This window comes from Empidonax traillii, unplaced genomic scaffold, assembly GCF_003031625.1.
Source record: "Empidonax traillii isolate 1590-97213 ecotype Southwest subspecies unplaced genomic scaffold, ASM303162v1 scaffold34:size3740991, whole genome shotgun sequence".
Lineage (NCBI taxonomy): Eukaryota > Metazoa > Chordata > Aves > Passeriformes > Tyrannidae > Empidonax > Empidonax traillii.
Window position 1 is genome coordinate 835,175 of NW_020955227.1, and position 26,578 is coordinate 861,752.

At 45.4% G+C, this 26,578-nt stretch overlaps 1 protein-coding gene across 2 annotated transcripts in view; it reads right to left on the bottom strand.

Moving 5' to 3' along the window:
• The window catches only part of ABL1 (ABL proto-oncogene 1, non-receptor tyrosine kinase), a 78,699-nt gene that overhangs the window by 4,664 nt on the left and 47,457 nt on the right, over nt 1-26,578 (bottom strand). For both annotated transcript variants that reach the window (XM_027911664.1, XM_027911665.1), the window contains exons 2-10: nt 18,349-18,522; nt 17,328-17,623; nt 11,670-11,942; nt 7,756-7,840; nt 7,215-7,392; nt 4,816-5,000; nt 2,565-2,717; nt 1,830-1,919; nt 1,343-1,507 (exon numbers count right to left, since the gene is read on the bottom strand). In XM_027911664.1, the coding sequence (XP_027767465.1) occupies nt 1,343-1,507; nt 1,830-1,919; nt 2,565-2,717; nt 4,816-5,000; nt 7,215-7,392; nt 7,756-7,840; nt 11,670-11,942; nt 17,328-17,623; nt 18,349-18,522 (1,599 nt within the window). The remainder of the gene's footprint in view (nt 1-1,342; nt 1,508-1,829; nt 1,920-2,564; nt 2,718-4,815; nt 5,001-7,214; nt 7,393-7,755; nt 7,841-11,669; nt 11,943-17,327; nt 17,624-18,348; nt 18,523-26,578) is intronic.

Below are 26,578 nucleotides of genomic sequence, written 5' to 3' on the forward strand. Positions count from 1 at the left end.
CATTCCCACAGGACTTATGGGGACCTGGACAGCCAGAGCACAGGCCATGGCGTTTCTGATTATAGACACAGTGGAGCTGCAGGATCCAGAGAAAACTAGCAGCTTGCACTGAGGATCAGCTTCCAGCTGCTGGACTTGCTATGGAAACACTGACAATTGGAAGGGAAACTGCAATAAAAGTTTAATGTGCAAAATTTTCTTTCACAGTATACAGTGAAATGACTCCCAGCATAATGTTAAAATCGTATTATTCCTGCTGCACTTGAATCTCTCAAAACCCTTAAGTATTTAAATGAAATTATTTCATTTCAAAAGCTTGTAATAATAGGCAATTTCGTTTCCTATATATGGTAAATAACCTTCATTTCTAAGTCACTTTTACTTTCTTTTCCCAACATTTTAAATCCCCTCTTTTCCCCCCACTTCTTTGTCTAGATGTGCATTTGCTACTGAAACATGTACTACTAGATGAATCTGACATTACACAAAAAAGGTCACATGAATGGTCAGAAGAGGCAGCCTCAACAGGAGCTGAAAAAAAAAAAAACACCCCACTGTATTTCATTTTACCTTATTATTTTTCAAACGAGGTAGATACAAATCTCCTGTACTCAATCAGCCTTTTACCACCGCTTTTATTGCCTCGGAATGGCAAGCAAATGTTTGAAGAAACTGATTGGAAGTTTAATTTTATGGAAGATTCTGTAAATACCTCTTTGTCCCTCGCTGAAATTATATTTGGTACCTGCCAAGAGTAATACTCTTCTGTGCTGCGAGCACAAATCTGGTAGGATGGAAAGCGAAGAAACCTCCCTTATGGGGCTTGCAAAACCCGAGCTATCACCCTGCTTTAAATTATGCAGTGTGGTAGTGTAAAGTGGCTTGAACACAGCAGATTACCCCGCACTCAGAGGCAGTGGGAGATCCCACTGATAGCTCCTGCCAGGGAATGGGAAGAGGATATGATCAGAGAGCTCTGTGCTCAGGCTCTGGTCTTTAGGGAGCTCCAGGTAACAGCCATTAAGTTAAAAGAACTCCGAGGGCTTCTCTAAGCAACGGCAGAGAAAGCACCAGTCCCTCAGCCAGTTAAGGATTCACACTCCCAGCTGCTGTGTGTATCTGGTCCCAGAATTAACAACCTACCTTTGCAAAAGCTAATAAAAGGAGTTCTGGACCCAGGACAGCAAACTCAGCAGCCTGTCACCCAGAAACACAGCACTGGTACACAGAGATGGCACCTGTTATTAGGTACGGCTCTGCCTACGTGAAGGCCTGGAGCTAGATGTGCACGTTGTTTTCCCCTGTATTTCCTGAAGGAATAATGACTTTAATTAAAACCTACCACATTCCCCCTGGCCTCGAGCATGTGCAGTCTCCAAGCCCTCATTGGCATCTTTGCTTTCAGCAGCTCTCCTTGATGTTCGCGTCTTAGTTGGCAACTCTGGGGCTTGGAGGAAATTGCTCACTACACTCCTCATGCCCTTCTTTCCCAGTTCCTTCTCCACCTCTGCAATGCACAGAAGAAAAACATTTATTAAAATCAGCAGAAGATAAAAAAAAAATACTGCACTGTTTGGAGTTAGTATCACAAAAAGAAAAGCGAGCAATGCCAAGCAGAAGTTCCTCGAGGTTATTCATCCATTTGGCCCTTTAATGTGAGATGTCTGCTCCCAGAAAAAAACCACATGCAAATATGTATCTGCTTTCTATGCCATTTACACCAGGTAGTACAACCTAGGCGTGGGTTTCAGTGAAAACAGTCTATGCAGAGTTAAGGATGCATCAGCCCTTTCCCCATCTCTGGAACTGCTGGTCCAAGAGGGACTTACCATCTGATATGCTGGATTCCTGAAACATCGTTTCAAAGGCCTGATGGATCTCAGCAAAGGAAGGTCTATCAGAAGGGCTCCACTGCCAGCCTGAAAAAAAAACACACCACCACTCAAAACTTCCCTCCAGCAGCAGACGCTCAGTGCCCTGCACCAGGAGCAGCCAGAAATCACACTTCCCTTCTAATACACTGAGTGAGATAAAACACTGACACAGAAATCTGATTTACAGGGTGCTGGGTGTCTGCAACCACTTTGGCTCAGTGACAGCTGCAGACACCCAGCGCTCTCTAAATCAGGTTTCCATGTTAGTGTGTGACGGGAGGTGCTGAGCACCACTGGAAAAAAGCCTGTGGCACTGAGTCACGTACCAAGAAGCCACAGTGAAGAGGAACAGTCAGTCCTGCAAGAAGCCAAACGAAGCTCCTGCTTCATCCTTGAGCACAAGCTTTTCTTTAAGTTGTCAGGAAAAAAGGAGACAAAGAAAGCATTGAGATCCACAACAAATCTCTCCCCGGGGCCTGTGGGCTCCCAGCAGGGATGAACAGCTGGTTCCATGGCGTGTTCATCCTCTGGGGAAAGCAGCTTTAACCAAACACTTCCACACAGCATTGCACCTTCCCTGGAACTGGCAGGGGGTTCCTCGTGCCTTGCTGCACGTGGCCAGATTCTGGCACTTTTATTGCACCCCTGCAGAGCTAAAAAGCAGCGTTTGCAAGGCTGAGGAACACTTACATGCTCTCATGAGCTCATAAACTTTCTCAGGACAGCCTTCAGGGCGCTCCATACGATAGTCCTTCTCCAACAGCTCATAGACTTGAGACAGGTCAATCCCAGGGTAAGGGGACATGCCATAGGTTGCAATTTCCCACAGCAGAACTCCAAAGGCTGCAGTGGAGAAAAAGGGAGGGGAAAAAAAGGAAGAAAAAAATCAATAAGCTTTGTTTTCATCTCGAATTTGAGAGGATGTTTAGTGGGACTAGTCACTAAACAGTGCTGCACACTTGGGCCAGCTCTGGGTGGCTCAGATCCCATGCTCAGCAGCAGCTTAAATGTTAAAGAAGCGTAACAAGCCACTCCATCAGCACAGACAAGTCTCCTGCGATATGACAGGGTAGAATTAGACTAATTTTCAATGTATCAGTTGTCTCAAACCTGAACGCCTTGAGATCCTTCAAGTCCTATTAGAGGCACAATTAAGAGACTTCACAGTGGATTAGCTGAAACCGCTTCACTGCTGCACTGCAGTCGCTCCCTCAGTGTGACAGCTCCTCTCATTTGCAACCTCTCCCTGGAGGACTTGCACATTTTAATAGCTCAGTGTTTTTGGGGTGCCCTTGTTTAGCTGCAGCATGGTCTTGAAGGGAAATGTGGGAGGCAGCAGCGAGAGGGAAGTTTTAGCAGTTGCTGGCAAGGCACGGTGAGGGCGAGATGTTTTGGTCCCAGGGAAAAGCTGAACAGGAAAAGGGAGAGCACAGAAAGGGTCTTGGAACAGGCGAGGCATTCAATTGGCAGGGGCTGCTGGGGATGCAGGTCAGCACCAGGGTCAGGCAGCTAAACCCAGGAGTCAGGCACGCAGAATAAACCCAACACCAGTTCAACAACCTGCATGTAATTAGTTCAGTCACCCTATTCTGTTCTTAACCTGAAGAGAAAGCGATTACAATTCTGCATAAGTAAGGAAATCACATCACATTACATGGCAAAGCCACCAAGGGCAATTTACATTAGACATTTCTGTGCACAATTTTCTTTGATTGCTGTCTTGAGGCAGTGAGGTGAAAACATCCAAACTCTGGCATGCCCAGCAGCAGCCGTGGCCTCCAGGGACAGCTGGTTTGCTCTGATCAGACCCCAAAGTCCACTGACCCAACTCTGCTTTGAAAGGTGACAGCTAACCCTAACCAAAGATACCCAATACTCCTGTGGGATCTTTTTTCCTGGATTACTCTACTACTGAAATGCAACAGGGACCCTGCAGCCTCCACAGCAGCATCCTGAGGCTGTGGCAGACAGAAACAGCCAACGCCACTTGCAAGCCCAAAGCAGCAGAAACACCTTGGTCAGCAATCACATATTCTTTGGGAGGCTGTTTTGGGTTTTAGAGAACCTTTTGCATCAGCCATCTACCTGAAAGTTTCTCCAAAATGAAGCCTTTCTCTGCACAGTCTCCCCCAAAACTGCAGAAAACTTCAGCACTGCTTCAGTACTGTCTGCTGGTTTATATATAGGAGATACTCAGGATATCATTTTCCAAGTGCTTTTGGGACCACGTCCCACAAACCTCTATCTCATGTCACTGGGCACTTTTGAGAATTTGACCAACAGCTATGGCAGAGATATAAAACCCAAAGAAAGGCTGATAAAAGTACAATGAGATTTCCTGTGGTCAGATTTGAAAGAACAGAGCTCCACTTAACTAAGCCTACTCTTATCACCAGCACTTCAGGGCTCTTCAATAACCATTTGTCATCAAATTTTCCCTCTGCTTCTCCTCATCTCACTCCAAAGATTATTCTTTTAAAATGCAGAAAGATGAACTTGGAACTATCGCTAGACAGATACACACATAATTATTATTTTTTTAACATAAAATGAACCAGATTCTTTCTTCCTTGAAGTAGTTAGAAAGTTTTTTTGCTATATAACAATATATCCCTTCATAGTCCTGTGCCATGACTCCACCAAGGCAGTAGCATTGGTGTCCTCCAGCCCCATTTCATACATTTCTATAAACCCTACAGCATCCTTTATTTTCATATTTGCCAACAACTCAAATATATAAAGTCAGGTCAGCGTCCTCTGTGCTCTGCTCTCAGACTGCCTGAGCAGAGATTAGTTCCTGCACTCTTGACAAGCTCAAAAGAACAATGTGGCTCAAACCAGGGAACGTGCTTCCCTCCTGAAATGTTCCACAATGGCCTCATTTCACAGCCCTAGAAAAGAAGACCATAATCTGCATTAATTTGTTCGTGCAAATTCTTACCCCAGACGTCGGATTTAATGGAGAACTTGTTGTAGGCCAGGCTTTCTGGTGCAGTCCACTTGATGGGGAATTTTGCCCCAGCGTGGGCCGTGTACGTGTCACCCGTCATTAACCTGCTCAGGCCAAAGTCTGCCACCTTCACCAAGTGGTTCTCCCCTACAAGGCAGTTCCTGGCAGCAAGGTCCCTAAAAAAAAAAAAAAAAAAAAAAAAGAAAAAGACAAAAATTAGGCAATGAGGAGTCTTTGCCATCTCACTTTTAGCGATAGCAAGGAAACCTGCTGTTCCCGAGGAAACCTGGGCCTGTGTGATTATTTTGATCAGAGTATTACACAGAAGTCCTGTAGTTACATGCACACATGTGAGAGGGAGAGTTATTTTCCATCCTGGCTTTGTAAGACTGTCATCCAAACTTTTTTTTTTTTTTCTTTCCCTAATCTGAAGTGAGAGCTTCAAGAAGCCCCCTCAGTTTCAATAAAAGCTGCCACCCTCAGGATAAAAATAATTCAAAGAAATGTCAGTGCTCAAGTTATCAATAGCTGAGGATGAGCACTGAAGAAACCCAGTCTCAAAGCCTCACTTTTTGCCCACCCCTCTAACGCTTCAGTCACCCCAACTAACGCCAGTTATTCTCCAGACTCCTTTTCCAGTCCTTGCTCAAGCACCAGGATTAGCTCCCAGCTCTGCTCTTCCTCCTTCCAAGTGTACCACCTTTTACAACACAACTTGTTCACACCATCTTTTGGCCTTTGCAAACCTGCTGTAGCCTCTGCTGCCGGTACTGAAATTTTCAAGGGACTGGGCAATAAGCAAAATTAAGCTTCTCCTCTGCATTTTTTCACCCGGCTCCACCCTGGCAGGTGAGAGATGTGCACGTTGCATTTGCCTCTTCCCTGGATCGTACCTGCTGTTTGCACACTCAGAAATGCTTCAGGAGGATAAAAAGGTAAAGCACAGAAGCACATCTTTCCAAATATTAGGTTTTGTTAAAACACTTTTCCAGATTAGGTCACGTTGAACTAAAAATTGATTCTACCAGGAAGCTCCAGTGAGATCTTGAGATAGGAGGCAGACACTGCTGTTTCTTTTGCTTGTTCCGCTCAATCAGAATAAATTAAAAATAAAAATAAAAAAAAAAAAAAGAAAAACTTACTTCTTACTGGATGCCCATTAAATTCACACAGTGTTTTTGAATACACCTTCTTATCAATGCTGATTACTACAATGTGTATCTAAATAAAAGCTCCCCTTCATAATCAAATTCCTCCTCCTTCCTGATTCATTAAATGAGGTCAGAGCCCAGTATTTGAAGCCATGGATGTGAATTGTGACAACACTCTTCAAATAATTGGGTAGGTGGTTATGGGGGTGGCTGATAAGGAAAAATGCTACTATTTATTTTAGATAAATGGGTCATCAGAAATAAGAGGAAATGAAATGAATGGCAGAGCAGACAAATGAGATTCACACAAAGCAGTTTTTAAAGTTTACTTCCTGCGGGCTGAGGGGACAAAACACTTTCAACAGAGCAAATCAAAGGCTGGAAATTTTAATTGGCAGCATCACTGTTCAATTTATTGACTGATGGCAGCATTTAAACAGGCCTTTCAGGCAGCAAAGGCAATGCACGACTTGGAGGAGGCCCCTAGAACTTTACACACGATCTTCATATTTGTCTCTATGAAAAACACGTGCTAATTCCATATTCCAGTTAATTGGGCAGGAAAGGTCACGCCACGACACCGAGAGCATCTTGTATAAAGCTCAGCGACTCTCCAGCCCTGGCGCAGGATGTGTCATTATATTGCCAGGAGCCCACTTCTGCAGATGAGGAACGCAAAGCTCCAGCCATAATTGCAGCACACTTAAAGGTCAGAGTCTCCGAGACTTTTAAAGACTGCAGAGATGCTTATTAAAGTGAGTACACAATCCAGACAATAGCGGGAACAATCCCTGCAGAGGATGGGAAACAAAGCGAACCAAACAAGAAAGAACATGGGCTGAGGTGGCGCTTAGAGGGGTGGCTCTGCTGCGAGCACTTGCTCACATCCAGCAACGCCAACTGCAGTTTTTAATGGCTGTCACAATCAAGGAAGTAGCTCATCTGGTCCATTAGAAGTCTGTTACTTTGGGAAGCCTTTCCATTTAAGGCCCTTGCCCAAAATATAAAAGTAGCGATGTGTCTTTCACCTGCAGCTTCTTCAAAGGTAAGAGAAAAACCCTAAGAGAAAACCCATCCTATAGATAGGTTAGCAGACTGTGCCAGAACACAATGCACTAGTGTGTTAAATATAGAACACCAACTGCATCTAAGCCAACGCTGTGATAGCCTGAAAGGCAGGAAAAGACATCAAGGGGTGTTCTGTGCTCGAGATTCAGGGGTGCTCATGGTCCTTCCTACCTGTGAATGAAGTTTTTCTTCTCCAGGTACTCCATGGCTGAGGAGATCTGAGTCGCCATGTACAGCAGCACCACAGCATTCACCTCCTGCCTGTTGCACTCACGCAGATAATCCAGCAGATTCCCGTATGTCATGAACTCCGTGATGATGTAGAAAGGAGGTTCCCGTGTGCACACCCCTGGGGACCAACGTAAAGGTGACAATGAGTGTTTGAGAACATCAGTGAATCTTCAGGTTTTGTCCTCGAGGGCAATTTGCACCTCCAGAAGGTAGAAATATGGGGCTTATGGAAAGCATGAGCTCTGCTTGGAAGTGGTTAATAGAGGGGTTTAATTTTCTGCTTCAGGCTCTGGCAAATTAAACATTAGGGAGACGAGATCATTAAAAATCATGTATTAGTGGTACAAATTGTGAATTTTGCCAGACAATAAGTGTCTGTATTTAAAGCCTTGGTATGGTAAGCAGCTTATCTGCTCCTTAACAGCCATATCACTGCACAAGGGTTTAGTTCAAATCCCTCTGCTTGGTATTTATCACTTACCTAATAACTGCACCAAGTTCGGATGCTTGATCTCCTTCATTACTGCAGCTTCTTTCAAGAACTCTTCCACTTCCATGGTATCCTCCTGCAGAACAATGGCAAAGCTTTGGCAAACAGTGTGCACAAAGGAGAAACAGATTTTTGTATGAGGACACAAAAAGAACTGCAGGCTGACAACATAAGCCATAGTTCTTGCAAGGTAATTTTTCCCTGTAGCCACATCACAAAGCCAGGGAGTTAGGAACATTGGCTTTTTTTGTATGATTTAAAAAATACATATTTTTGTCATTCTTATTCTAACTGAGCTTTCTGGGGAAAGAAAATCCATATCCTTTTTGTGAGGGGTTTCTCACAGGAACACTCAGGAGCTGAAAAGGCAAAAAAAAAAAAGTGCTTGTTCCTAACAGGAAAAAAAAGATAACATGAAATAAAAAGTACAGCAAAGGAACAAGAATGAACATAAAAGGAAGGACACAACACAATCAAACGCTTGAGAAGCTGCTGAAATTCAGGTCTGCAGATTCAATGGGCAGGAACAAGAACTTCCCCCCCCATCCCAGACAGGGAGGCACGACCGATGGCAGCCACTCTGTGACTGAAAGTCCAAGGTTTCACAGATTCATTTCTGGCATTTAGAGCCTGACCCATGACGTAACCACTGTGGGCAGACGTGTCACTACCGATTTGTTGGGCGCCATAAAGTTACTTGGCACAGAACAAACCCAAGGAAGAGACAAGTTCTTGCTCAAAAGACATATTTTTCTGAAGCAAATATGCCCCAAACGGCCGGAAGGTCGTTTCAAAGTGGTGCAAAAGAATACAGACCTATTCCTAAAGCAATGTTTCTTTCTATATCCATATTTTTTTTTCATTGATGGATTAATGTTGACAGGCTACATGGACAAAGTGTTTTAAGGAAGGATTGGAAAGGATTTACTGCTGCTGGTGAGAACGATAACAGTGGGCTGCCACGGTGAGATCCAGCCAGCTCCCTGCTTTGCAGTTAGCACGGAGAACATTTTTTCCAGCAGTTTCATTCAATCATTTACTATTCATTGCCAATTAGCTTGATTGGCAGCTGCGATTTTTCTGAACACACTGTCAAAACTAATAGTCCAAAGGTCCTTGTGAGCAGGACCTTAAACTGTTCTCTTTGGCAAAGGAAACTGGGTTAATAATCCAGGTTGCAAAATTACCCTAAATACGCCTTGATCTTATTCATGCTACACAAACCCTGGAAGGTTTCTCCTCTGCATAGCTGCTCCACTGCTGGAAATCTCCTACCTCTCAGTGACCAAATTAAGAGGAAGGACACATACAGAGAACCACTGTAACAATGACCTCTCTGAAAACCCGATCTCGTGCAAAGGACCAGGCTTAAACGGCTTCCAGCTCCCACTGGAAGAAATAAAACAGTTCTGGCTGTAAAGTATTTTCCTAGCAGAGCACAGGGCCATGCCATGGCATCAAGGGACACTGGGGTTGTGTGTTGTCTAATTTAAAACACAGGCTTCTCTGCTGGGGAAAAAAATACCAAAAAAAAAGGAGAGAGGGAAAAAAAAAAAAAAGAAAAAGCAGAAGCAGTCCTAGTGGCTGCAGACTCAAGGTGTGCAGTGAGAAATGTGCTGAGCTGACCAGCTCATGGCAGTTCAGCCATTAAATGGCCCTCAGGAGAACAGGCTGTGGTCACAGTCACATCAGGATGAACTTGGTCCAACACTGTGCAGGTCACAGAGCTCCGTGCCCCGTTCCTGCAGCCACTGCCTGCCCTGTGCCCCCTTTCCAACGCTGGGGGTAAAAACACAAATTCAGAGCGTGTCCCTTGTAAATACTGATGTGTCCTGTGCAATCCATGGAGCTGCCAGCGATGCATTTTAATGGGAAATATCTCAGCACCAAAACACTGTCTGAGGAACAGTGTGTGCTGCTTCAGTTGCCTCCTTCTAGAGTTCTGTGCCAGCCATGAGCTATGTTTAGGCACTTGAAAGAAAACTGAACAACAAACGGGTGTTCATAAGCATCATTATTCAAAAAGATGCTTTCTTTTCAAAGGACCTTTCCCCCCCCCCCCTTTTAGTCTGCCCTCCCTTTTTTCTTACAGAGATATCTGGAGTAGATGGGGAAAGGAAACAAGGAGAGTCATAAAAAGTTTTGAAAAATATTCTCTCAGAGGAAAATAAAATGAGTCATCTGAAGGGTTGTGCAGAAACTGCGAAAGGCTTGTTTTCCCCGGTAGAACTGGGATATAAATGTGATTTAAAAATGTTTCCAAAAACTTTGAAGAAAGCTATAATCCCACCTGTCAGGCAGTACACTAATGGATGTAAAAAGGTGGATTATAAATTTGCTTTTAAGGATGGTTTTAGCGTGCATAATTGCGGGTTGGAGTGTTTCTCAACTCTCTTCTTGGTTGTTCTTACACTCCCCAGTGGAACATGCTGCTCCATGCTACATTATGAACCACTTTTAGCAGTGTTTCATTAAATATTTATTTGATATATTTGAAACAGCCATGGTCTGTATTAAGGTTTCTCCTTTGCACAAACAGATGTGATGGGATAACATGCAATTTGTCTTTGTTGAGGGGTTTTGAGAGAGAAAAGAATGAAAGCAAGATGAGAAGTCTGAAGGCGTCGGGAATCCTCACACTGCAGCTCACAGCAGGAAGATGTTACATCAAGCAGCGTTCCAGGAAAGCACTGAACTCCCCTCAATATAAAGTGGGTGTTTTGCTGAACCTGGTCACATCCCGGCTCACCTGCTCTGCAACACTCCCGGGTGATCCCGAGCAGGGACAACACTAGATGTCACTCGCTCCCTGTGCAAGCAGCACTTGGACTCCCCCACTGGGAGCAACAGCAGGAACCTCCAGAGTACAAAAAAGGCCAAAATGAAAATACTTTCTGCAGCCATAGCAACCCAGAAGTACTGAGGCAGCCACTGCTCAGAGAGAAAGGATGAAATATTTTCCCCAAACCAAGGAAAGGTTCTTCCCCTGGCACTTAAAGCATCTACACAGTTCTCTCCACTTCAAAATTTCCACTGCAAAAAAAACAAAAAGAAACAAACAAAACCCCCTGTTCTGTTTGTTTCTGCAAGACCAAACCACGTCCCTATTCGAGGAGAGAGAACATGGTGTCAAGTTCGCATAAACTCCTATTAAGCAATCAAATGCAATGTGTGCAGATGGTGCCAGAAGATCTCAAGACAGTTTTATAAACATAGATGAATTAAGCAATGACCTTATGAACTCACAGAGCACTATTTGCATTTCAAGAGACAAGGAAACCAAGACACAGAAATCAGGGAGCAGAGCCAGCAGCAGAACTGATTATCCAGTTCTTCATTAAAGCCACTTATGAATTTTAATACATCTTAGCTTGGATACCCTTTTTCCTCCTCTTGTGTCTTTTGATAAGAAGCAGCTGTGAACAATTGCTTAAGACTTCCAGGTACACAGGGAGCTTGGCTTTTGGGAGAGACGCCACATAAGACAGAAAATCAAAACATGTAAAGCCTCCCTGAAGCACAGCCTTTGAATTTTATGTTGACTGACTCATAATCCACAGTTTTCCTTAATACACCAGTTTGTGTTGGTGTGTTCATCCATGAACAGCTCACCTTTACCACACCCTGAACGCGAGACACCACGGCACTATTTACTTTTCTAAGGTTTCATCCATTCTGAAGTAAAAATCGTGCTGTTAACGTCCTCCTTTGTTTACATATGAGTGTTTCACGCATCACATAAACCATAGTAGGGTCAAGCTCTTTCAAAAACAACCTATTCCAAGCTTACAGCACACAAAGGAAGGCCCGGCATCAACCCAAATGTCTAACCAGGGCTAAGGGCAGGGCAGCCACCCTGAACTCGCGCTTCCTGCTGGGAACGCTCCGAGATTGAGTCCTCCTACCTTCAGAGTCTTCACAGCCACTGTGAGGTTGTACTTCTTCCAGACTCCTTCATACACCTCTCCATACTGCCCTCCACCCAGCTTGTGCTTCATGGTGATGTCGGTCCTCTCGATCTCCCACTTGTCGTAGTTGGGGGACACGCCGTAGATCGTGGGCTTGTTGCGCTTGGGCGCCGGGTAGTGCAGGGTGGTGATGAGCCCATCTGCCACGGTGGAGTGGTGGTGGACCAACTCTGCCAAGGTGTTGAAGCGGCTCTCTGAAGACACATACAGCTGGGAAGCAAAGAGGAACAGAAGACTCACTCAGGTAACGCACACTGTGGTAGAAATACGCTCACACGTGGGAACTACATCACAAAATCGTGAAAGCGGAGTGTTGGCGTTGCTTCTACTCAAGCTGCAAGAACCAGGAGCTCCACAAGGTCTGTAAGCAGCTCCAGAGCCCAGAACAGTCACTGCTTACATGGGAAAGGCATCGATTCAGGAGAAAATACATGCACTTTGCCAAAACAAAACGGGAGGAAGGACTGCAAATAGCACCAGACTGACATGCTGCTGCTTGAGGTGTCTCTTTTCAGAAGGCTGGTCAGTAAAGGCTGTGGGACATTTCCTGGAGGGTGAGGGGTTGTCAGCCTCAGTGTCTCAATTGCACTATTACTATTTGGCCTAAATTCTCCTTGAAGTGTCCTTGGCAAAATGGAGGTTTCCCTGCTTTTTCCTAAGCTTCTGCAGAGCATTAGCATGAAATCAGGGAGCTGGCCTGCTCCGTCCTTTTGATGGGCAATGGTCGATAGCAGTGAAGTAAAATCATTACCACTGAATGAAAACCTGCTGCGAGGCATGATAACCCATATTTGTTACCTTCTTAACATTTATACAGAAGATCCATTTTAAGCCTAAAATCCTAGTAAAGATAACAGACAAGTGACTCCTTCCCACCAGAGCTATTTCTAGTTTTCATCCTCAAGCCCAGCTTTCTGCCACGCAAGGTGACAAAAGCTAGGGATTTAATTATTTGAAAAGTGATGGTGGTTACACCTGAAGGAGAGGGAGAAATCTTTGCATCAGAGTGCACTTTGCATCACAGTCCAGTCTATGCTGGACATAGAAGATGCAAGAGCTCCATTTCTCAGAAAGGACCAAGGTCTGGCAAGGGACAAACTCGCAGGAAGAGTTAGCACCGTGTTGGCCTCCCAGATTTCTGTCCAGTCCACACACTATTCCTACTGCTCATATCACATGTCACTAGCTATGATCAAGCTTCCCAAATGCCTTTGACTTGCTGCATATGCACTCAACAGGTTCTGCATGTGCAGTGGCCATCTGTCAGGGATTTCAGGAGGCTGGGAAGTTGATGGGGCTGCCAGGGATCCAAAAATCCTAGGCTTAGGGTCGAATTCTGCCTCTTCTGCCTGGACAGAATTGTTGGATGGAAAAAGAAAATGCCCCTGTGAACCTCCAGCAATAAGCAAATATGTCTAACAGAAAAGGGAGATGTATTTGAAAGAGGAAAGAAAAAAGTGTGCAGGGAGGGATAAAACCACCCTCAGATTCAAGTAAAGTCTTTGTACTGGAGACTGGCAATTCCTGTATGGATACATCTCCTTTGCAGGCATCTGTTTACTATACAAAGTCACAAGGAGAATGAGAAGCGCTGGAGAAACCCAAATATTCTGAAGCATGGGAGCACAGGCACTACATGCAAGAAAAAGTGAGGGAAAAGAGCAGTTCTGTCATTCAAGGAAGAAGGAGTGACAGATGAAAGTACCTCTCCCCCTCAGCATCCCGCTTGCCCAAATCCCTACTTAGGTTTATGAGGATGAGCCACAAACTTATGTATGTCCAGTGACTATTATGGTCAGAAATGGCAAAAGCTGCCAATCTACGTGTGTCATGGACTTATTTGGAAGAGCTGCAGGAAGGTAAAACGCTCAGCTCAGGCACACTGTAACCAGGAAAGGGAAAACAAACACAGCAGTGAACGACCTCGCAGATCAGCCGCAGGTTAGACTGCAAGGTACAGCTATGGCCTTTGTAACACAACGAGGGCCCCTGTAAGGGTTCTGGGAAGTGAACACTGAATAGCATTTGTGATCCAAAAAAGGCAGCTCTGCTGTAGAAACCTACCTCTCCAGTGCTGGGAAATCACAGCCCTTGTTAAAAGCTTTTCGATGTGCAAGGGCATTCAGGGTGGAGGGTTTTACGCCCTGGTCTGGAGGAATCTGCTTCCCCTTCACTCTTGTTTTGCTTTTGCTACAGATGCTGATTAAAAAAACTCCTGGGGAAACTTTAACTCTAAAAAATAAAGGCATCCTCCTGGGGAGCATGTTTACAGCCCTCGACCTAAATGAGCTGGATATTGTTTTGGTGAAGTGACCAAATCTCATTTCAACACCACAGCTAAAAAAACCCCACCCAAACCAAAAAGAAAACCCTCCAAAACCCCGCAACACTTTTCATGGTCAGTGAGGTGAAATCACCTTAATAACAGATGTTCTGAGAACAGAAAAGTGACACCATAAGAGGCTTTCGCAGCTGCTTGGTGCGAGCGACCAAGCATTAGCCAGTACAACCACAATTTAAAACAAGCCATGCCTGTTTGGGAATGACTTGAAGTACTTGCAGTGGTGTGAGCAGTTCACATGTTACACCAAGGATTAAAATCTAAAAATATGGATGTAGAGAAAGCTCCAGGATTACTTGGAAGTATTAGAGAAGCACGGAAAAGGAAGCTGCCCATGGTTTTATGACAAGTTATATCTCATAAGAATTAGAGATATCTGTATTTAGTGTGACAGTTTATATGATCTTGTTACAGAAGGAGAAGAGGCTAAATAAATGGTCAAAGATTTCAGAGAAAACCTGCATCAGGATGGAGGACATCCACACAAAAAAAATCCATGAGAGTCCCTGATAAAGGAGGGGCCATCCAGTTCAGCCACTGGAGGGTCCAAGAGACTCAAGCAGGACATGAATCCTGCTTCCTTAATGCTGAAGACAGCAGGATTTGAAGAACTGGCTGGGCAAGGCTGTTTATTCAGTTGGTTACTCAATAGGAGGCTTTGCCTCAAGTATTATCAAGTCAGGAAAACCAAGTCCTCTGTACCACGGAAGTGGTTTACCAGATGACTGGCTGCACTGTGCCAGCCAAATCAAGCAAGCTCACTTTTAATACCTTCCTTTTAAAAAACCCCAACCAACAAACCAAAACATTAAAAGGTGGTCCGGAAGAATATGACCCATTAAAACGGGAAATCAAGTAAAAAATCCTGGATATGTTTTTTTTTAAAGTTGCTGAACCCCAATGCATTCAGTATCAACAGTACTAAAGTTAAGACATACTGATCTCTTCCTAGTCCCTTTAATTTCCCTCCAGGACAAAGCCTGGGTAAGGCTGTGCAATGCAGGACACATCACCACACTGAGCAGCAGCTGCTCCACACATTCCTCTAATACCTCTTTCTCCCAAAGCGTGTTCTCTCAGGCAAAGGATATGATCCCACCAAAGCCATTCATCCTCACTGGAGAACGTGCAGACATTAAATTCCCTGGACAGGCTGACTAATGATACAGCAGGCTGGGGAGGCCCCAGGTGCTCAGGGCAGTGAAGGTAAGAGCTTTCCTTCGGCACAGCCACGCTCTGCTGCGAGGCCGGTAATTGAGTGCGACACGAGCAGCTCAGAGCAGGAACCTGCTCCAGCAGCCTCCATCCTGCAGAGGGACAGACAGGGATATTGGCTGCTTCTCCCCCCAGCTCCTCAGCTTTGACAGCCAGGGACAGGGTGCTGGAAGAGCTCGGTGTCCCCCAGCCCAGCAGCAGAGTGGGCAGCACATCTGGCACCAAGCTGTCTCAATTCACTGCCCGGCTCGTTAACGCAAATTGAAAATGATGGGGTTTAACAGGCCAGGCTGCAAACTGCAGCCCCTGATGCATGGGCATAGCAAACTTCTGCAGGGATGCTGGCACTTGGCACAGCATCAGGAGGACTGGAGTACCTCTTAACTTGTCCCTGCATGCAGAGGTGAAGCCCAAAAGCCACAGCTCTCTGAGCCACTGCTGCTGCCCAGTTTAGCTTTTCCAGCCACCATGAGCTGCAGGGAACTGTTCCAACCTGCACCTTTCCTCAAAAACACCAATTCAAGCAACTTCGTGGAAAACAAACAGTTAACCTGGCTAATACAGACCCGAATGGATTAGTGTAGCTCTGCAGAACTCTGTTTCTGGGATAAAAACAGCTCTGCTGGGATGAAAGCCCTCACATGCCAAACCCTTTTACAGCTCAAATGGAGAACATGTGCTATCTCCTCATGGACACGTGTTTATTTACACCAACCAAAGGAGGATTCGGTTCAAAACGTTCACGTGTGAACACTGCTCATCTGCCAGCATCTATGGGAATAGAGGGAATCGCAGCTACAGAGACAGGAGGAGGAATAATATTCCAGATTGCCACGTAGTCCTTCAAGTATGCTGCATGTCAGCACTTGACAGTGCTGATGCTGACCACAGAGTGTCTGCATGGGAGGGAAAAGGAAGAATCAAGGCACCTTAACTTGGGAATACATTACCTTAAATAACATGGCCAGAACTGTCTCAATTACAACATGTTTGCTAAAGCAGGCAAAAAGTATTTCATCACTGAATAAAACCTGTTTATCTTATTAAAGGTTTCAGAGTGACCTGATAAATAAGGAACATGATGTACTGGTTCCCTACGTTTTCACATTAAAGATTTTGCTGGCGGCATTGTTGTAAGAAGAGTGAAGCTCTCACTGGACAAGGGAAAATTGGGCACAGTGGGCCACTACTATGCTTGATTGTTTTTATTTTTTTCTTTTGAAGTGATTTAACGGCACAGAACCTGTCATCTATTAGATGCTGGCAAGAAGAGCCTCAGCAGCCACGCTCCAGACTCACACTTCAACTTCTGCACAGGATCTAAAGAGACACTGCTTAAAATAGATTTGTTAAAAAAAACAATGTTTCCCGAAATCCAATGCCAGTAGAAAAATTTCCATGAAATTCAAACAACAAAATCTGTGGAAAACTACACTTTTACGCTAACATTTCTCTGCAGCATCCACAAAGCACGGCATTGCAACACTGCTACAGCACACAACAATCTAGGGGAAAAATGAAGGAACTAGGGGCACAGCCCATATAAAAGTGAAAGTGCCTACCCGTCTCCAATGATCACGCGGAAATACTGTAGAGAAATCAAAACATTAGTTAAAAACACTGCAGAATAGCCCAAAAAGCATTCTGTCCCTAATATTTACAGGATTACAAGCAGCAGGTGCTGACTTTTCTATTTGGCAGTCAAAGAGATTCTCTTCTGAACACAAGGGACGAGAATTCATCCTCAGAATCTCTTGTTAATGACCTCCATTACATTCAGCTGTGATGTAGCTCTAGTATCTTCTACCTTAAAGTGTTTCACTGCTGAGCTGTGTTATATCACAGTTTGCTAAAGGACTAAAAGTGTTTTGTCCCAGCCATGTCAGAATCTCAGGGTTTATTGTAACTACAGGCGACGAACGCTGCTCTCAGGGTTCAGAGCTGCTGAGTTCAACTGCTACTGTTTGACCTCGAGCAGTCAGTGGACAAAAGCACCCCAGCAAGGTTTTCCTTCACGGTTTGGATGTCCTGGAGCCTACCTTGCTGTCGGAGGCCGTGTTTATTCTGTAGTGGTACACCCTCCCTTCGTATCGCAGGGAAATGGATCTCTGGCCGGGGCTGCTCTCGCTCTCCCGCACCAGGAAGCTCCCGTTGATCCCGCTGCTCAGGAGGTACTCGGCAGCATTCCGTGACACCGGCCCGTGATACCAGGAATGCTTCTCCAAGCTGTTCACGGGGGTGATGTAGTTGCTGGGGACCCAGCCCTGCCCGTTCTTCGTCTGGGCCTCGCACCACTCCCCATTGTGATTGTAGCCCAGGACACGGAGCTTTTCACCTGAGAAAACAGAAAATGTATTCACACAGGGCAAACCTGGCAGCTGAGGACAAAGATAGGTTCTTTCTGGCTAACAGATCACTAGTAATCTCCTACAAGAAGAGGTATCTGACTCAGCAGGGAGCATGTGTTTCTCTTCAAGCTTGAGTGGACCCCTCCAAGCCAAATAAAGTCACATGCTTCAGGAGACTCTCAGGCTCCCGTGCAGTTCTGCACCAGCTCCGATACTGCTTGAGCTTAAAAACTGAATCCAGCAAATTTTATTTGAACTGAGTTGGTCTGAGGGAGCCAGGAGAGAACTGGAGTGGATAAACAATAAAGTAATTTCAGTTAGCAAGGTAAGTAGATGTAACTTGGAGGTGCATGTAGTGTTTTCTTACTCAATCCTTCTGGTCCTTATATCTTATATCTATATACACAGTTATTTTTCATACAGGGACTGTGTTTTGGAGAACTATGAAAATAGAGGCCAGCTCCAAAATCAGCTTAGTTTAATTTCTCAGTTCAAATTCTTGCCCCTAATGGAGACTTCAGTTTTTACAGTTTCCTGTCCAATGCAAAAAAAACCCCCACAAAACAGTTTTAACCTTTAAAAAGGTTATGATTTTGTGAAATATATGTATTTGTTTAATAAGAATCCCCACAATTAAAACAATTCCATAGGGTTTAGTGTATAACTCTGCCTTCTCACACACTCCCAGTGCCATTCTGGACAGTAACCTTACCTTTAGTTATGCTGAGGGTATTGTCCCCACTTGCCACAAAATCATACAGTGCAACAAAGAGATGGGGGTCATTTTCACTAGGACAGGACAGAAGGTTTTCCTTGGAGTTCCAGCGAGCTGCTTCGCTCAGTCCCTGGGGCTCAAAGTCTGACACTACCGGTCTCTGAAGGGCTTCTGGAGGAGAAGGGGAGAGAGAGAGGGAGAAAGGAAAAATCAGGTTCATTTTGGCTGATAAAAGCCATCTGGTCAACCCACGCACTCTGCCTTTCTAATTTGCATTGTTTCTTGACACGTGTGCTCCTCATGCATCAGAGGATAGATATGGACAGCTCTATAATGCAGACCTCCTGCCACATAGGCAGGACACTCCTGCTCCAGAGCTGTTCTCCAGCCTTCCCAGAGCCCCCAGCTCCTGCCTCCCACGACACACAGGAGAAGGAAAGTCCCTCTCCCTCCCTCCAGTAGATGCAGCTCACGTAGGCTGTTTGCTGCCTGTAAATCCTTTGGCTCACACCTAACTGCTGGAATGGTTAGATGTGAAAACAAACCCAAGACCTTTAAAAGGTAAATCCCTTAATTATCCTATAAATGAAATGGCCAGAATGTGCAGCACAGAGAGCCAGGCAGGGTGAGATTTATAAGACATGGTATTTAGGGAGTTAGGTATTTCTGTTCTTCACAGAATTTTTAACCATTTTCTTCTTATTTGAGGACAAGGCAATGCCTTTTTTTGTAGCCCCCTCTTAAAACCAGAGCACAGCAGCGAGGACACTATGCACAATGAGCTGTCTACATTTTTAGGAACCCTGAGATAACTCCAGAGAAAGAGATTCCTAGAAATTGAGATACACAAGTGAGTAAAAACCAACTCGCAAAGTTTTTTGTACACTGCAACACACTGGGCAAATAATATTCTGTGATGATCAGGCAAGTCCAAGCCCGACAAGGAATTTTATTGCAGTTGCTCCTGCTAACCCCCCCTCTGGGCCATGAGAGAAGAGTTTGGGGCAGTGATGGTCCAGGTAGTTGTGCCCCCTCACTCTAACGTGCCATCCCCAGATATTCTGGCAGCCCCATGTGTGACTGTGCTGGCACAAGACCAGGACAATAGGTTGTGAAACTCTTGTTTTCTGAAGGGTCATTTTCCATCTGGGTGAGTTTTTTGAGCAAGGTCACAAGCACTGCACACAAAGCAGTGCGTCAGTGCAGCTCTGGGGACAGGAAACACGGCACTGTCACATCAGCCCCTTGCGCCACGAGACTGCTCTTCATTACACAGCAACAGCCCCCACCTGCTGAATCCCTCCTCTGCACAGGCAAACACAGCAGGGCTTTGCAGGGAGAAATACCCGGCCAAATGGTTCCTACATTATCAGGCCACCTGGGAGCACAGCTCACTCTTTACATTTGTAGATTTAAGAACCGATACAACTGACACCAGAAAGCGTATGCAAGTCAAGTGTGGATTGGGACAGGTCCAAAATACATTCCCCAGTGGAGAAATGCTGACAAAAACAAGCTCCCAACCCTGCAAACACTAACAATACACAATATTTTCTAAGCTTTGGTGGTATAAGTGCCACTATTCACCCACAGACAATCTGGCGTCCTCCATGTGTTGGTCAGGTCACCACTGGAAAAGGCTCTCTGGGTGGTTATTTATGTACACAAGTACTACTGTATTCTTTGGAAAAACACATTATCCTATACGTGAACAAATCGGCAAACATAGACACTGCTGGGTCTGTTTTCCCAGCTAAACCGTATCTGCAGAGAGATATATTTTTGAAAGTGAAATAATTCCACTTTAACAGTGAGAAATGTGTTGGGTGGCTTTTTTTAGAGCACGTTGACATCCTTGCCTCCCCTTCCTGTGTGTCCTGCAGGAGAATATATTTTAGTAGCCTGAGTTTGTTTGAAGAGGGACAATGAATAAAGAAGGAGGAAATCCACTTTCAGAATAAGCTATAATCATTTTACCATGAAAATGCTTTGATCCTGTCAAGCCCATTAAGCTCCCTTATCAAACACAGGGTGCTGCAGTGACTGGAGATACTCCAAGATGTTACACCATCAGTAAACACCTGGAACGGACAGACAGCAGAGCTGCAAGCAGCACATACACAACCTCAGCGAGGAGCCACGCCGTGATGCTCTCCCCCAAACACGGTACAAACCAGCACGTGCCGCTCCGTGGGATGGACCATAACCTCTGCTAGGAAGGAAAATGCCTCCCACACGGGGCATGGATTCGACAGGAAGGCAGGAAATCCAAGGCAGGCTCCCCTCCAACTCCAGCGTGATCGCAGCCCAGTGAAGGATGGATCATGCGCAACCACGGATGGGGATGTGGGAGCAAAGCCAAGCGCTTCGCAAGAATCCCTCCCTCGTGCCCAGGGATGCTGGGACTGACTCACTGCACACGGATGCCAAGGTATGAGCTTCGATTCATCCGTGAGACGCTGTGCCAAGCGCCAACAACGCCCACGGGCTGCAGCGCCAGAGCGAGGGAAGGCAGGTTTTGTTCGATGACATTCCTACACACACTGACTCAGTGATAATGTCTGCAAACCCAAGGACCAACAAGAGCAAGGGCTGTTAAGTACACACACGAGAATCTGCGAAGCTGGAAAAGCACACCACACCAGTGGCCCAGGATGCCCATATGCTCTGAATCCCCCAGTCTGACCTCACTGTGCAGCAGCCACCAGCACCCCGACGTGGGTACGTGCTGAGCACGAACCCTGCTGTGCAGGGCAGCAGGATGGGGAGATGCCAGACCCAACTCCTGGTTTGGGTGGAGCTGGTGTTTCCAGAGGGTAGAACCCCCCAGGTTAAGACCTGGGGTGGGGAAGGCGATGAACGAGAGGATGGGTGGCCAGAAAGGGAGGACGAGGCCCTGAGTCAACACGGAGAAGAGCACAAAGGAAAGAGCAGAGTTTTGGTGACCCGAGTGTAGCAGAAGCTTGATAGACCGTGACAAAACACACTTTTAAAGGGCTGGGCCCCAAGAGGAGGCTGTCAGCACACTGAGGACACAAACCCATGAAGCGAGAGAAGCAGACAGGACATGTCCATCTGGGAGCCACGTACAGCCGGCTGTCAGCAGCGTTTATCCCTGCGAGCGATCCTCCACTAAATTTGCCCAGACATTCCAGTCCTTCAGAGCAGGAATTAGACATTGCTGTTCATACGTATTGAGGGTCTCTTCCAACAGCTTCCTCACCTCCTACTGCTGGTTTTAACTACAATTTTACAGCACTTCTGAGCTCTTCAGTGGGCCAGATTCCTCCTAATAAATCAGCCTGGCTGCTACATCTACGGGAGGCCATCCTGGCACGGCGATGGGGCAGGAAGCGAGCGTAATTCAATCTGTTATCGCTGCGCTGTCGTTCCTTCCGTGCATCCACTTTGTCTTGTGCTGCATCCCAGCAAGACTGTCATTTATTACTCTGATCATACAGCGCTCTGGATAACACCTGGATTCCTGGTAGGAGTTCTGAGGCAGCACTGTAATTCAGTACTCCACTAACACCAACTAAATGATGACTCTTAATTAAAGTGGTGAAGACTTTGAAGTGAGGCAACAGCAGTTTATGTTTTGAGGCACTAGCCGTAAGAATGTCATAATTTCCCTCCTAAATTAAGTTTTTTACCAGGAGATATTTACGCTTGCACAGTAAAAGGTTTCGTAAGGGTAACCATCTCCTGCTCATCGCTGTTTATACAAAGCCATGAATCATTGTTAGGGGCTGTGTAAGAAGCTCTCAGATATGAATAATTCTAGATCAACGCAAGCAAATTTCCTTCCCAGTGTAAGGGAAAGGTTGGGAAAAAAGGCAGGAGCACAGAATTACACTCGGCTCCTCCATAGCTGACGGCGAGGCAGTCCCGAGGGAAGGAGGAGACCTCCTGTCTCCCTACAAAACAAACATCCTGTGGGCTTACAAACTGTGCTGGCATTTTTTCCACAAGGTTTGTAGAGCGAGGGAGAGCAGAACACATCTAGTAATCTCTCTGGAGGTACAGCACATGCCACCTAAACCTTCTCCTTCCTCTACATTCCCTGTACTCTTCTTTTCCCCTGGAAGAAACTACAGTAAATAGCAGAATAGTTATGGAGATTTAATACATCCAAATGTTCCCGACTCTGAGCACATATGATGGAGCAGCTGCCTCTCTGTTCCAGTGTTTCCTTAGTGGCCCTCACGGATTCCCTATGCCTGATGGAATATGGATTTAAAAATTAAAGAAAAAAAAAAAGAGTAAACCAGATCTTTCCAAAAAGAAGGAAGGATTCATGTTTTATTTCAGATTCATCCCCTTACTGAGACCAGGGTCACAAGCACACCCACGGGTCCTGCTGCAGTGCCTGTGCTCAAACGGGCCCTCACCACCAACTGCAGGGCTGCATCTTGTCTAACACTGAGCTCCCCTGGTGATGTGGTGTCTCCCCCTCCTTCTGATTCTGTCATCATCAAGCACATCTGCTGCTGTTTTTTGTTTGGTTGTGGGTTGTTTTGTTGGGTATTTCTGGAAGTTCACTCTTACACAGGCCTGTAGGTTCCCCCTGAGCTCATTCACTGAGTTTATTCCATTTATAACCCCTCAGTGACATGGCAAACATCATCTTTCCCCAGCCAGCTAATCACAGCTGTAGAAGGATGGAGTGGAATAGGGGGCATGGCAGAAATTTGGATTTTATCCCCAAATCTGCTACTAAGCTGCTCCCTGACCTTAGACAACAACCTCTGGGAGAGGAAGGGGAAAGAGTAACCAGATCCAAGTGAACTTCAGTGACACTTCAGTATTTCTGACAACTCCACCTCTGCAATTTTTGGTTTCCTTATTAAGGGAACAAAAGTAGTGACGTGTGTCCATTTCTGAGCCGTGGGAAGGGAAAGCACCAAGCAAGAATCACCAAGATTTACTGTTATATTCCCCTGTTTTACCAAGCAGCCCCACAGACTGCTCAGGGAAGGACCAACATGTTTGTAGATGATCAGTTTTAAGTCTGAAAACAGTTACAGCTTTTCCCAGGAAACCATAATCCTTTCCTCACCACATCCCATGGGAAATGGTAGCAAGCACCATCAGCCAGATTTTTAAACGAGGATGAGACAGGCAAGAACCACTGGAACAATCACATAATTAACAAGCCATTACAAAGGCAGAAATGTGTTTAATAACAAGAACTCTACAAAGGGAGGCAGCAACTCCACATTAGTGCATTTGCTCTTCCTAAAAGGGTGACCAAAGCCCTCCCTCCTGATGCCTGTGACATCAGGGCAGGATGAGTCGCTGCGTTGCTGATTTGGGTCTGGCTCAATTCGTGCCCAAATGCATTAAAACAAACCCTCTCTCCAGGAACAGGGCAATGGTTACAGGCTGCTGCTCCTCCCCAGGCTCGTCTATTGTGCTGTTACAAGACACTCTTAAAAAAAAAAGAAAAAAAAATAGCCAATCGGACAGCTGGCAGGACAGGAATCATTTAAGTTAGAAAACAAAAGGACTTCACTATAGTGTCCCCCAAATGGTTTTTAAACTTCACAGTGAACACTGACAGGTTTTAAACAAGGCTTCTGCCTTTCAGTGGTAGAGCCAAGCCCAAAAAGGCAGCAAGAGTATTTCAGCCCCTATTTGGGACATGGACACGTTCTGTTTTCCTGATCAGATTGGCAGCAGCACTCGTTGTGCCTCTTCCCTTCCACTCTTTACCCTTTCTTGGTGTGAAGTGGGTGAGGAATTATTCACTTTGGCAAAGGCAGAAAGGAGAAAGCAGATGACAGAAATTCAGATCTGTCACATTTTAAAATAATATTTACTAGTGGGAATAGAAACGAGGGCAAAGAAATGCCCAGCTCAAACATCAATATGAAAACTCAGTCATCATTAAAACCATTTGAAAATGATTTCTGATGAAGTTAAGAAAAGATTTCAGCTTTTTCAGGGAGCAGAGCAGCCTGCCCATGCATAGCACCACACACAGCCACGGGCCACAGCACCTGCCAGCCCTCCACACCACCACAAAGAGGATCCACAAACAATCCTCATTCCTGCAAACTAACAGAGCATAAAGGCCTTTCAGAAGGGACCACCATGAAAAGAAAACCACATTTCTGATTACTTGGTCAAAAAGACACGTACACCTACACATGTTCCTGACACTTAACCAGCCTTACACCAAATCCAGACTCAGAACAGTATTCTCAAAAAATGTGTTTAAAAATACAACTAGCAGACTTGATTTTGTTTTGATTTTTGCTATTTATCGATCGACATTATTTTTTATGAACACACACACAAAAAAAGAAAAAAAAAAAAGAAAGAAATTGAATTAAGTAAAATTTCATCCATCTTCCTGGCTGCAACTGGTTCTCCAAGCACCTAATGTTTAAGGTTTCCTAAACTAGTAGTAAAGAAACTTTCAGCTTTTCCTTTGTCCTGAACAGCTTCCCATACAACTAAGATATCAGGAGTAAAGTTAAATCCTCCAGTGATATCACCATCATCTCCTTAATCCTTTCAGAAGCTTCACAGAGACTGTGGGACACCCATGGGAATGGACTGGCCATCACATGCTGCTCACAGCGATCCAGGAGCAATGATCCCTAGTTTCTGACCCTTGACACAAAACTGTCCCCTTCTCATGATCTGCCAAGCTTAAGTGGTTTCTATCAAAATTAACAAACCCCTATGTAAAAACTTCTTATCTTCTCTAAGGGCAACACAAGCAAATGGTTTTCACTCGTACCCTTGAAGTTCAGGGGTTTGGGACAAGCCACCACCACTCTTTTTAAAGAGTTCTCAACAGCACTTTCAGTCTCATAATAATTTTAATAAGAAAGCTGCCCAGGAATACCACGTGGGGACCTTGAGCTTTAGAAAAGAATAACAAAAAAATCCTACTTTTTTAAAAACTTTTCTCCCCCCCCCAGCAGTTGAGTACAGATTTTCACTTCCCACCCTGCTACCCTGCTTTCCAAGAGGTCCCCAATTGATTTACGGGGGTCCTGGTCTGAATGTCCTGACTGACTGTCACGTCACGGTCGCAGTTGCCACATCTGTTCACCTTTAACAACCCACTCAGCTTTGCCCCATGCTGAGCTGAGAAGTGAGGCCGAGCTACTTTGAGAGAAGACTGTTTAAAAGCTCAATGCTCATTTTCCCACCCCATTATAAAATAAATAAATAAATAAATAAATAAATATGCAACAACAGTCTCAGGGAGGCAGAAGGTGAAAATATTACAATATTAACCATGTTAATGATCACGTTCGTAACTCGTGCTGCCTACACGGCCAAGTCAAACTATGTTCTAATCCTATTATGCAACTGCATTGCAAAGTGGGAAGGGGGGCAGTGGTTGTAAGGAACACAAAAGAGAAAACTTGCAAGAACAGTCAGGGTAACACCCTTGTAACATCATCCCTTAGCATTCATTTCTGCAGGGAAGAGAGGCCCCAGATGCTCTGCCTGTTCTCCCAGGGCTGTGTTGAAAGATCCAACGGCACAGAGAGGAGGCCCAGCACAGCTTGGAGCTCATTCTCAACACACAGGCTGAGCAATACCAGAGGCAGGGCACACAGAGGTTTTAGAGACTTAAACGATCACAGAAGAACTCAGTCGCATAAAAAGAGCAAAATTATTCGTATACATCTGCCCTCCGCTTGGCTTCTGAAACTTTAAATAAACAAAAAAAGCCCTCTGGAAACCCTTCTTTGACTTTAGAGAACAGAAAATTCTTCAGAGCCACTAAATGCACCCGACAAATACAGACTCTTCATCCTAAGCTACTTCAAGCGAGTTTGCCACGAGCAGCCATTTGTAGATTTTGAGATTCCTATCCTATGAATTTCCGAGGGCCGTTTCTGCACCGAATATTTGAGAGTTGAGCAACAGCGACTCGCGATAGGCCCCTGGAAATCAGCTGCTGCCTTTCGTGCCTCTGATTTGATGAGTTAGCACGGTCCTCCTGGCATGTGGATTATTTTTACTGAGGCAACGTCCAGCAACACAAAAGAAGTTGAAGGAGCCTGGATGGCCCTGGTGGGTCGGACACAGGGGGTTGGGGCTGGATGGGGGGACTGTAACGCTGCTCCACAGGTGGGGTGTGAAGCCATGAGGTCACACCAAGCAAGACCTCACCCCAAACTCCCCCCACCCAGCACGGTGCCTCAGTCGCCCAGGCTTTCCATCCCAACTAGTTGAGTCCATATGTTCAACATCT